At 39.7% G+C, this 12,690-nt stretch overlaps 1 protein-coding gene across 1 annotated transcript in view; it reads left to right on the top strand.

Moving 5' to 3' along the window:
• Positions 1 to 12,690, top strand: part of CCDC178 (coiled-coil domain containing 178) — a 371,835-nt gene that overhangs the window by 33,246 nt on the left and 325,899 nt on the right. Inside the window, exons 3-5 of the mRNA XM_043507112.1 lie at positions 828 to 913; positions 3,074 to 3,213; positions 4,679 to 4,713. Of these exons, the coding sequence (XP_043363047.1) occupies positions 828 to 913; positions 3,074 to 3,213; positions 4,679 to 4,713 (261 nt within the window). The remainder of the gene's footprint in view (positions 1 to 827; positions 914 to 3,073; positions 3,214 to 4,678; positions 4,714 to 12,690) is intronic.

Raw genomic sequence — 12,690 nt, forward strand, 5'->3', positions numbered from 1 at the left:
ATAATGTTGTCCAGTTTTTAGCACATGGTAGACTGATTCGTCTTTCTCTTATGTTCTGGAGACTCCCCCTACTTTTATATAGTACAATAATATTTATCCATTTTATGTGTACGTATAATGGAATTCCTTAGATTTTTTTTAATGGGTTGTTCTTGGAATAGATAAGGTGAATTTTCACGTTGATATTATTCAACTGAATATATTAACTGTAAGGGTAACAAAATATTGAAATAGATTACTTTAACTGATCATTGGAGTTATTTTCAATTCTTACTGTTTTTAAAAGGTATATATTATTTACTGTCATAACCTTTAACTGTAAACTTGTATGGGATTAAGTAAGTAGTTTTTTCCCTACGTGTCTTTTATCCATCCAGACAACAATTCTTCAGTTGTTTTTCACTTTACACATTTAGGGACTGTCATCACTGTCTGTTCTTTAGATTGAATTTATATTATAGGTCATCTGTTTGGTTTCTTAAAGTTTTACAGTCCTTGATAATTTTTGTTATCATGACTGGATGCAAAATAACATGCACAGCTTAGAAAGACAGGTCATATAAATGAAGAGTTAATGGTTTGGTCTTATCCACATTTTTTATAACTATTTTTAACAAAGTTTGTTAATTAAAATGGTTTAATCTGATGCTTTGTAATATCATCAGCTGTCTCACACATGCTTTTCTATTAGTAGAAGATTTGAACCCATAATAAAAATCTCTTAGTGGTTTTGACCAATTTTATGGCTTTAACATGGATGAAATAAATTTTGTACTGATGAAATAAATGTAATTGTTTTTAATCAATAATATATAATTCATTTTTAGATTAGGCTGCAAGCTAATACTGGCAATTGTGCTTGAAATGCAATCACTTTCCTGCTCTTCTAAGGATGGTAGTCAGCCATCACCTGGTAAGTTTCCTATAAAGACTTAGTATTGTACAGTTTTCAGTTGGTTCAGACTTTTAAAGCCATCAAACAAGATTTAAGTAATTGCTTTATTTTTATGTTTTTTAACTGTACTTAATATGTTTTTTGCTTGTTTGGCTCTCCTTGTGCCCACAGTGCTGCTTCACAATCCTATTGTGGAGAGTGCGCTATAGAACGTTTAAACTCAAACCACTGCCTACTCTTGGCTCTTCTTGCCCTGAAGTTAGAATTCAGTTCTTCTGTCTGGAAAAACTGAAATTGATTAGATTTGAAATTGTGTCCTTTTAAATTAAATCTTAAATTCTGCAAAAAATGAGGAGTGAGACCCTTTCACCAAGGTACATTTCCTACTCGCCACCAGTGAGTAGATTTGTGAAGTCCTGCTTGTAACCTCTCGTTATAATCTATTGAGAAGAAAATTGAGCAGTTAGAGGGTAATTTTCTTTATCTAATAAAATTAAAGAATTTAATAATCTGATCTTTAAAAAATAAGAAGGAAAAGTAAGCTTGCTCACTTAAACTAGTGATTTAAAGAAAATCAGTTACTGCAACACGCACAGCAATATTAATCTGGCCATATCCTTCATGCCTTTGGAAATATATTTCAAAAATATTAATCTAATATAGATTTAACAAATAAATTGGGAATAGAAGATTCTACATATTTACAATAAATTTGAAATAAAATTGTTCTGGGACTCCTAACTCTTGCATTTTTCATTTTAACTGTGCAGCCTTTGAACCAGATAATGTCTTATAGGTACTGGCCCACATTATGCATGATGTAGAACTGTAGTACTTTAGGGGGACCTGCAAAAGAGATTGTACCTCAAGGCATAGGGGGAGAGCAAATACTACATTACAGGGGTATAGCTAGCTCCAGATACAGTCATCCATGTTTCCTTCCAGAGACAGTGTTGGATGTTTTAGTCAATTATCATGCCAACATTTTCTGCAGGGTGTCACTCCTATCTGATAATGCCCTTCACCATAAATTTTGGTTAAAAGGTCCTTGGTTTTTATCTGGAATGGGTTAAAGTCAATAGAAAAGTTCCCAAATTTTTGTCTCATTTGACACCAAGAGATTAGGTGAAACTTTCTCCAAGGGAATTGTATATAAATGGCTGTCTCGTATCATATTCATTGTTATAACAATAAATCAGATTAAGATGTATCTGAATCTTCAGAGCATATAAAGGTATATGTAGTCTCAAGTACATCAGTAATAGTATCTAGCCTTACATCAGTTTATATCCAGGAGTTCTGCAGGACAGCCACATGGCATTCGCTATATTTTCTTCAAAACTCTCAACTTTCTCCAATAGATGATATTTTGGGTCAGACTCTGATACCCTTACTTAAATTGTACAGTATCTTATTCAGCAGGTCATTAAGGTACTGCTGCATGTGAGTCAGGTGGCACAATCTGATTCTTTATCAGGTAACAGAATTGAGTAGGGGACTCAGGGAAATCTTATAGTTTTTTAATGTAAGTGTTTGCTTAAAATGGTTTATTCCTGGGATAGTTTCACTGCCCCAAAATGAAAAGGATTGTTCTATGCTTTCATTCCTCCAAAAAGTAAAAGAGTACACTGGCTAAAGCTAGGTGTAGTATATGCAGAGCTGCCAAGCAGGTCCACCAGACATATTCTTTCACGATTTCTGTTCCACTCTGGGCCTGTCTAGAGCAGAAGCTGGCACTCATTTCCTGTTACTTGTCGTTGTCATTTTCCTGATTTGGACAAGGATCCACTAAGGGCTAGAAATAAACCATCAAACTCATTTCACTTGTGATGAGCCTTAGATGGAGGAATGCATTAAATTGCTTTTTGGCCTCAGATTCCTTTGTCTTGTCTCTTTATTTTTTAGTTTCTTCCTCTGCATTTTTCTATACTTGAGTTTCTCCTTTCACCTTTTAGATTGTATTTTTAATCCTCTGCCAACTTCTTGCAGTTTCTTAAAATCTGAAATTTGATGTTTGCTGATGTAAATGACAGTGGGCTTGAACTTTGCAAAATACATTCACATGGTTAGAGCTAGTTGCTATGTCTTCTTAATCATAAAACCAAGATTTATTACTTGAAAATTAATGAAAAAATGCTGACATTTGTATGTGACTTTTTGTGTGCATTTTGTTTTCAGATAAGAATAAAGAGATGCTCCTAGGTTACCCCACCAGGCGTTGTAGTTGTGCTTTTGTAAATACTCCATCTCCATGTGTTAACAAAGCTATTAATCACATTCGAGAGCTGGAAATAAAGATAGAAAGCTCCTTTCAACAGGTACTATATGACTAAAAATTGTCAAATGTTAATAGAATGTTGGGTCTGTATAGATAACCAGATTGTATCTTTGAAAAGGATTACTATTTTATAATAATGGAAAGTAGTATACTCTCTTTAAACCAATGTCAGTCTAGTTCATTTACTAGTCAAGGCATTTTTTAGCTATGTACAGTCCTGGAGGGTCAAACTTCCTCATTAAAATTAAGCTGTCTTCTGTCTGTTTCACACATCATCATCCAAAGGCACATAAAGGACATCTTGATTTTCCTAAGCCAAATTGTTCCAGTATATTCAATGACAGGTTTCAGAGTAGCAGCCGTGTTAGTCTGTATTCGCAAAAAGTGAGCTGTAGCTCACGAAAGCTTATGCTCAAATAAATTTGATAGTCTCTAAGGTGCCACAAGTACTCCTTTTCTTTTTGCGAGTATATTCAATGGTATTCAAAAAACTTTTTTACACTAAACGAACTAGATAGATAAATTTGATCTGTGCACCACTGTGTCATTTTTAATAAGTGATTTTGTTCTCTAGCAACATTTAATCGTTCTTTGATTTAAAAATAAAAGGCAGTGTTTCTTTATTCTAATGTCCATTAAAAAGCATGGGTTGATAACACTGCATCAAATTTTCTCTTACCTTGCTATATGTTGGTAGAATTGAGACTGATGCATCTTCTTTTCCTAGAGCTTGTTATGTAGGATTTCCCAAACTTTGGAAAACTTTGCAGGAGGATTGGAAGGTGGCTTGCAGCTGGCGTATACGTTTAAAAAGAATATGAGTAGGGAAGCTAAGTTGAGGGAAGAAGAAAAGAAGACATGAGGGAGGTGATGCATACTGGCAGATAGGTAGAAGAAAGATAAAATGCATATGTGTGTGTATAGTACAGTAACAGGAAATTTGCCACACACTTCTCTGGGAACATGATCGGGGTCATTGAGAGAATATACTCTTATATGAGGAGCTTTTTCCAAATGGCAATTAGTAAAATTAAAGGGAGAACCTACCCTGCCTCCTTCATGTTTATGAAGAAAGTGGAGAAACGGTATGTAAAGATACCTTGCAAAATTGGGTAATAAATAATGTTAATAAAATGGCATCTTTTTTGTTTTCTTTTGTATTGACAAAAGACTGTTTTTGAGTATTAACATTATTTATTCATTTCTGGCATGGTATGGAGCAGGTATTACTAGAAATTTTTTTAAAAAATGACTTATTTAGAGTTGGTTATCATTTATCTTATTTATCTGAAAAGATGTTAAAGAGCCCACATATATTTGGGATATACACAATTCCAAAGACATGTTAGCTATAATTATTTTTAAAGCAGATAAAAACAAATTCATTTTTATGTACATTGATGTGTCCCCCTTGCAATGGAAAGTTTAGTGACATATTACATTTACATTAGAAAACATGTATTTGACCAAGATGCCTTACTGAAATTTATCTTTTATGTTTGCAGCATGATTGCACACTTGAGAAGGAGAAAATTCCATGGTAAGAATTATACATGATTTTTGTTTTAATGCGAGATAATTGTTTGATAAGTTAGTCTGCCTAAAAACATACTATATGAACGTCAGCACTTTACACATTTTCCACCCTGCTTTGAATGGAACTATAATTACCATATTTTTTTATATAGCATTTTGGGGAACTGGATGATTCCTGGGATCGATAATGGTATATGGAGCATTTGACCTAAATGACCAGTTGATGATGTCAGTGGGATTTGTTAGGTGCTCATCACGTCTGAAAATCAGGCTGCTTAGTTAGGTGCTAAAATATGGAAGTTGTAGCTTTACTGTAGAGTCCCATTTTTAAAATCTTGGCCTTGAAGTATTAATTGTGAAGGACAGACTAGTTATGATAAACCATACTTCGTTGCAGTGCTCTGTGATATTTGTAAACTCATGTTGTTCTGTGTAAATTTTCTTAAACTTTCTTTTATTTATATGTAATGTTTATTGAATTTGTATAAGAGATCAGTTACCTCTGATGCTGTTTAACTATACAAGAGGCCCCCAAAAAGAGGACAGACAATTCCAAAACCTGGATAGAGGAAAAAGTCCTTTTGAAATTGACACTGCTTGGTGACCAATCATATTGAGAGGAAGTAGACATTTTTAATCCTCTCCTCAAATTTCTCATCCTACATAGTTTTAAACTTTACACTTTTGTACTTTCAGTATTATTTGTGACCTGGTTGTGTGACTTTCAAAATCTTTCATTTGTGGTTGGCAGGGATGCTTTTAAGGGTCAGGCAACCTTAATAATACCAACCCCATCTATACATCTTTTTTTAGAACTGCCTTTTTTCACTTAGTCCAGTCTTTTATAACAGCAATAACTGATGAAAGAATGGATGGAGGCTGGATTCTGATCTCTGTACGACAGTGTAAATCCAAAGTAACTCCCTTGTCTTCAGTGGTTTTACTCCAGGTTTACACTAGTGTAAATGAGAACAGATCCTATCTGTGCTCATTGGTCAATATCCAGTGTCTTCTCAGGTGTGCATATATGAATTTGACATTGACTTAATTGAAATCAGGACTAACTGTTGTTGACCAGTGAACATATTTTTTTATTTGCGGAGCCCCCAAAATGTTCTAGACATCATACAGCCAAATAAAAAAAGCATGGGACCTGCCCTGAACAGTTTGTAATCTAGTAACATTAATTTAGGCCCCAGTCCTGCAAACTGCTCTACTCCTGTGCAGACACCAGTGTAGTTAGATATGCACTATGCAGGTCAGGGATCTGTCTGCGTGGAGCTCCTTTGCAGAATTGGGGTCTGACAGACCAACCAGGTACAGACACAAGTAAAGAGACATAAAATTTCCCCCTCATTATCTCTTGACTAAAGCTGAATTCCACTTTTCCTTACTTAACCCCAGCCTAGTGTCTGTTCCTTTGATGTTATTCATCATAGCCTATTGTCGCTATGTAGAGTATTTTAACCCTTCCTTTTTCTGAATTTTGATTGTACTGTTTTTAAAAAATTGTATCTAACCTTTGCCATTATAGTGTCTTGAATAACTTTCCTTTTTTCTTTTAAAAACTATGTTTAACCTTTGTTTGCTCTGTTTTGTAGTTTTAATTATATTTAACCCATGTTTTTTGGCTTTATACATACCTAATCTTTTCTTGTTTTTAAATATTACTTTTATTCATTTTATTTTCTATTTTTGAATATTTTGTATACTTAACCCTTATTTGTATTAAAAAATTGCTTTTAGAGTTATAATTGTGGTGTTATTAGTATTGGTATTTAAATGTTGCCTGTTTTTATAAATTCTTTTTAACCTTTGCTTAATTTATTGTAACCCTTGACTTTCAAATACTTTAATACTTTTTTTATCCATAGTCTGTTTTCAAATATTTATCATTTATTTTAACAATTGAAAAATAGCACCTCCTACCCTCTCTAGTATTTTGAGAGAGCCATCAACTAACTCTTCGGAGCCCCTTTCCCTACTCCTTCCCAATGAAAGAGAGTGAAAATTAGGAAAAGTTTTATATTGATACAAAGCTATTGGGTGTGTAGATGACTGTTTCTGGTCAGCTGCTGATTTGCTGCCCCAAGTGGCTTTTTAAGATCTATCAAAAAGAGAAAGAAAGTCCTTGTTTTCAGTTTCCTGAGATCCAGGAATGCTCCATATGGCTGGGTAAGCATGGATGGGAAACTAACAGGCTCCCAAGCTGTGCATTGAGTTCCCTCCTCCTGTCATTGAGTCTGAATGTTTTGCTTGGACTTCTAGTATTCTTAACAATCTTTGAACTTCTCCCCTTCTGACATTTTCCGGGTGTCTCCAGTAGCAGTCCATGGCTGATGTTCCAAATCCTATTTTTCTGTACCACTCTTTTCAGATTCTGGTGCTTCCTTCCAGTTTCAGAAGACTCTACACACATTCTAGCCTCCCCCAATATTCTTATAGTCTCTGGTTCTCCCAGTGTTTCCTTTCCACTCATTAGCCTTTCCTTCCTCTTCCCAAACTTCCAGTCTCTTTAGTTCCCTTCCTATCACTCCTTCTTTGTCCTTTCTTCCTTAAGGACCTCAGCTCTCTGTCTTCTTCGCCGCCTCTTCCACGCCCACTTTTATCCCCTCAGTTATCTTCTCTTCATATCTGGGGTCTTAATTATATGAAGGTGTAGCTGTCTGGTGCTGTGGCTGCAACTGTTTTTGAATCAACTGTGTCCTTCCTCCCACTTCACTGTCAGCTCTGTGTTCTCTCTCTCTGGGTCTCTTTTATACTTCCCTTTTGCACTGCAGTTAGATAAGAGGAGTGGGAGCTGAGATGGGCTCAGGCAGGGAGTGGGGAAGAGAAAATTCTACTGTCCATTCACCCAATAGTGGAGGTCAGCGGCTGGCCTCCCACATTCTTCATTACCCAGATTTTGTCTCCAGCTTTCCCTTCCCTCCTCATTTCCTTGGTGTTGGCCCCACTTCCCACTGTCTATGCAAGCTGTATAGGGCAGATGGAAAGATGTACTGACACATGTGGGAGAGCTGATGGCTGCAGTGCTGTATGTGTAGAACACACATGGCTGCAGCAACTGGGCATAAGCACTAAATGCCTGTGCATAAGGCCCTAGCTCCTAGAATCATGTGATTACACCAGAATTCCAGTTTTCATTTAATAAATAAGTTTCTAGCCCTCATGGTTGTAAAGAAACCCTTAAAAATGTGTATTTAGAGTAAGTATTTAGAGATGCAGTGATGTCTGCCTGAGTCAGCAGACAGCTTGAAACCACAGCTCTGAGATGAAAGAGCTGCCCCATGCAACTCAACAGGGTGTTAATACTGAGACTGAGTACTCTGGGGTGCCCACCAACAGCATCCAAGCAGAGGACTCTGGCATCAAGAGAAGAATGCACTGGTCCCCTCCCAGCCCCCAAAATGGATACATACTGGGTGATGGGATAAATATTGTTGGGTCCCTCTGCTGCCATCCTTGCTTTTCAGGTAGGGAAAGGGGGAATCTTCTGCTTCCCTGTGGGAAGTGGGACCTCTGCTGCTGCTCTTGGACAGGAAAAGGGGCCCCTGAATTTGCCTCTGGGTGGGGGAATCCCTGCCACCACCTCTCCAAGTGGAAGTTGAGCCACCGTGTCTTGCTCAAGCCTTTGATAGCAGATAATTGGCTGGGAACTGTTGTGACTGTTGAAATCAATACAACAGGACCCTTAAAAGTCAAGGGACTTGTAACTGCTGGCTTTATAGGAGTCAAAAGACATCCCGGCAAACAGTTATTCTCTTTTAAAACAGATCATAAGCCAATTAATTCAGTACTTAAACCTTACCCTGCTCAGTTATTCATCCTACCTATACCTCTGAAGTGTATCATATATTATTAGAAAGTACAAGATAGAAGCAAATCATTTTCAAAAACTCGCAAGACTAGAATGATACATGGTCTTAATTTTCTTTTTCATATTTATTTTCTTGTATAATAGCAACACTCTCTATAGCTTTGCTGTTACGTTCTTTTATTTTGGAATATATTGTTTGCTTTTAAATTTAAGTATTCACCACGTTTGGTTTGTTGTGGCTTAGTACAAAAGCAGTTGAATTTAACTTCTTCACATAAGAAAAGTTCACTCCAGTAAGCATCCTACTCACATCTATATTTATCCAGCCTCCTCTATTTCATAATTGGAAGTGCTGTATTGGAAATAATACTAAGTTCATCTTCAAGTGGATGCCGATGTGTATTCCACGTAGGTGTGTGAGCGCCAATCTCACTGGAGCTGGAGACTTATGCCTAGCAGTACTTGTAGAGGGGCATTGCTAGCACCTCATAGGTGTGGTCCCTTCCCTGGCTTTATGAGGCGGCAGCGCCCTTACTCCTCTGTTCCTTCTCACTGCCTGTGGCTGGAGTAGAAGCTCTGTGTGGTTGTAGTCTTACAACCTTGCATTCAGTCTTAGTCTAGTTTCTTGTATACAGTTAAATGGTTAGTATTAGTTAGTAGTCAGTAGATAGTGTTCCCCAGTGATGCTCTCACAGGGTTTAAACATTGTCCATTGTGTGGAGGGGTGATCTCCAACAGCGACCCCTCCTACAAGGTGCTTGCTTTGTTTTAGCAAGGCCCACCTTAAGGAGCATTGATTGATCTGTAAATTGTTTAAAAAGAGGACACAGATGGTGCAGGACCTTCACGACAAGCAGCATCTGCTTGAACAGACCATGTGGTCTGATCTGGTACTGAGGCCTTTCTTGGGTTGAAGATCACCTTCGGGCTCGGAGAGCACTGCCACCTTTTGTTCTGGGGTAGGTGCCTTGCTGAAGAGACAGAGGATCCGAGGAAGAGGTTTCATAAAATCAGTTGTGGGACACAATCCCAGGTTGTGGGACAACTCCTCTGCCTCCCCCAGGAAATGTGCAGATTGGCATGAGACCGGTTCCAGTACATGGGATGGCACTGGTACCACTGACCCTTCCCTGGTACTGAATGGGAAAGGCAGAAATCCTGTACCATCTACTCCACTTCGGGCCTCTGGGCATCCTTTGAGTCCAGTACCGATAAGGGAGATGCCGGTACTGACTGCATCCATGTTGCTGGTGTACCAGGCAGCTGCAGACCTATTTTGCCTTCTGGTCCCAACGTCACTCTTGGTCCAGGACTTTCCCAGGGCTGTGGCACCTATAGCCCCTCCGATGGAGTGAGCCGCTGAACCCTTGTGTCTGAAACCACTGCATCCAGATGCTCTCCTTCCTGTGGTGGGGATGGAGCCAGTACCAGAATCAGTTCCGGGGGGGACCTTGGCACCAGGACCCTTTTCAGCCTCACTGCATTAAACACTGTAGATGCTTCCATGGCAGCTTTTGCCATCCTTGATGTTGATGTATTTCGGTGCTCTGGTACAGCTGTTTGCACGTGACCGACGCTGCCTGCAGAAATGGCATGCTCTGTACTGAGCCTACTGCCTTCATTGGGGGCACCGATTCCTGCCTTGTTCTGGGCGACGGATGAATCAGACTGCCTATTGGCTCCCTCAGGCATTGCTCCACCCATGTTGCTGAGATCCTGGGACACTTTTGATTCCGAGTTGGGGTCATCATCTTCCTGCTCTGCATCATCTGATGAGTTCCAAGGGTCTGATGATCTTCCCGCTCCTCATCCCCTGATAAATTCTCAGAGATCCTGCTCTTCATCCCATTCGATGCTGAAGTCACCTGCCAGGTCAACGGCAGTGGTTTCATCTCAACTGCAAGCCCAGGTATGGGTGGACTTCCTCCCTGCAGAGCTGCTGGAGTCCTCCCTCTTGGGATGTCTTCCCATAGGCAAGAATCAGTTTGGCTCAGGCGAGACCTTCTTCCTCATTGCTGGACAATGCTGTGCTGCCTGGTTTGTCCTCCTGCTCTATTCCGGAGGGCTTTTTATGCAGCGTAGCCACATTCCTAGGCATCCAGGTGGAGTTTCTTCAAGAGAACATGTACAGACTGGCGGACATTTTACAGCCCTCCATCCCTAGGAGGGTGACCCTCCTGATCAGTGATGTGCTACTTGAGCCAGCGAGAGCCCTGTGGAGTACACCGGCTGTGGCGTACCGGAGGCTGAGTGCATTAAAAAGCACTACTTTGTTCTCATGCAGGGATTTGAGGGACTCTCTTCTCACCCGGCCCTGAATTCCCTGGTCATAATAGCAGTAAACAACAGGGCTCATCAGGGTAAGTTCAATTCTACCCCCAAGGGCAGAGATTCCAAGAGGTTGGATCTTCTGGGCAGGAAGATCTATACTTAATCATCACCACTATGATGTTGCATTCTATATGTTTATGGAAATATGCTTATAAGTGTGAATATAATGTAACAGAAATATGCTTTATGCAAAAGGTCTCTTGTAAGGTATCATTACAAAGCTTATAATCTACTTAGTGTGTTCATCCTATTTGTATGAATGTATCATTCTTGTATCTGAAGCTAGAAATATGAAGTATACTTTGAAGTCCTATTGTAATTATGCAAAGTGTGGGCCATTAATGGTGGTTTGGAATCTTGATGACTCCCATTGGCTAGGACAATTGGCTGTAAATGGCTCTGATTACTTGCAAGTCTTCCTGTGAGTCAGCCCAGGAAGAATGGAGGCTTGGGGTCTCACAGGACATGTAACCTTGCCACCTGGTACTGGAATTCATCTTAAACCTGGTGCTTTTCCATTTAGAAGGAGGGGTGGGAACCCAGAGAGACAAAAGATTCCCACCTTGTGGCAAAGATATAGAAGGGGGCTGCCAGTCATGAGAGAGCCCCTAATTACCACCTGAGCTAGAACTAACAAGGACTGTACTAGGGGAAAGGATTGGGGCCAGACTAGGAAGAAGTCTAGTCTGTGAAAGAAGCTTATTGGAACATCTCTGAGAGTGAGATTTACCTGTATTCAGTTTGTTACTGTATTAGGCTTAGACTTGCATGTTTTGTTTTATTTTGCTTGGTAACTTACTTTGTTCTGTCTGTGGTTACTTGGAACCACTTAAATCCTACTTTTTATACTTAATAAAATCACTTTTGTTTAATAATTAACCCAGAATAAGTGATTAATGCCTGGGGGAGCAAAAAGCTGTGCATATCTCTGTATCAGTGTTATAGAGGGTGGACAATTTATGAGTTTACCTGTATAAGCTTTATACAGAGGAAAACAAATTTATTTGGGGTTTGGATCCCATTGGGAGCTGGGTGTCTGGGTGCTGGAAACAGGAGTACTTGCTGAGCTGTTTTCAGTTAATTCTGTAGCTTTGGGGGCATAGTTCAGACAGCAGACAGCAGGCTAGTGTGTCTGGCTTAACAAGACAGGGTTCTGGTGTCCCAAGCTGGCAAAGAAAACTGGCTCAGATGTAGTTTCAGCACATCAGATGACAGTCCCAAGGGGGTCTCTGTGACTGAACCCATCACCCCACAAATGAGCAAAATCAGCAAGCTTTGCTATCCAAATATGATTTCCTCAATTGGTCAGCCGTGTCTAAATTTGAGGACCAGTTGCCTGAGGCCTTGCATGAGGAGGTCTGGATGTTGGTTGCGGAAGACTGCTTGATGGCTAAAGCATCCCAGCAATCTGCCCTTGATATTGTGGACATTTCAGCCCAGGTCATGGCAGTAACTAAGCGGAGGACTTCCTGGCTGCACAACTCTGGGATTGCTCTGGACATCCATCCAGTAAGCCATTGAGGGCTTACTCTTTAACAGCAGAGTCTTGTTCTCAGACTAGACTGATGACAGTTTGCTCTCCTTCAAGGATTCCAGTGCTACCTGGAGGTTCTTGGGAGCGAACATACTGTCCTCACAAAGATGCCATGATAGGGCACAGCAGGAGCATTCCTTTGTATAACCTTTCCCACCCTGAAACAGCAGGAAGAAGGATAGATCCCACAAGAGGAAGCATTTGGGCTCGGGCTTTGGACAGTTCACATGCCCAACCCCCACAGGCTGAATGCCCATTTTGACTCCTTTGTTCGGAGCACTGGTTCATCATTACTCCAT

This window comes from Dermochelys coriacea, chromosome 2 (assembly GCF_009764565.3).
Source record: "Dermochelys coriacea isolate rDerCor1 chromosome 2, rDerCor1.pri.v4, whole genome shotgun sequence".
Classification (NCBI taxonomy): domain Eukaryota; kingdom Metazoa; phylum Chordata; order Testudines; family Dermochelyidae; genus Dermochelys; species Dermochelys coriacea.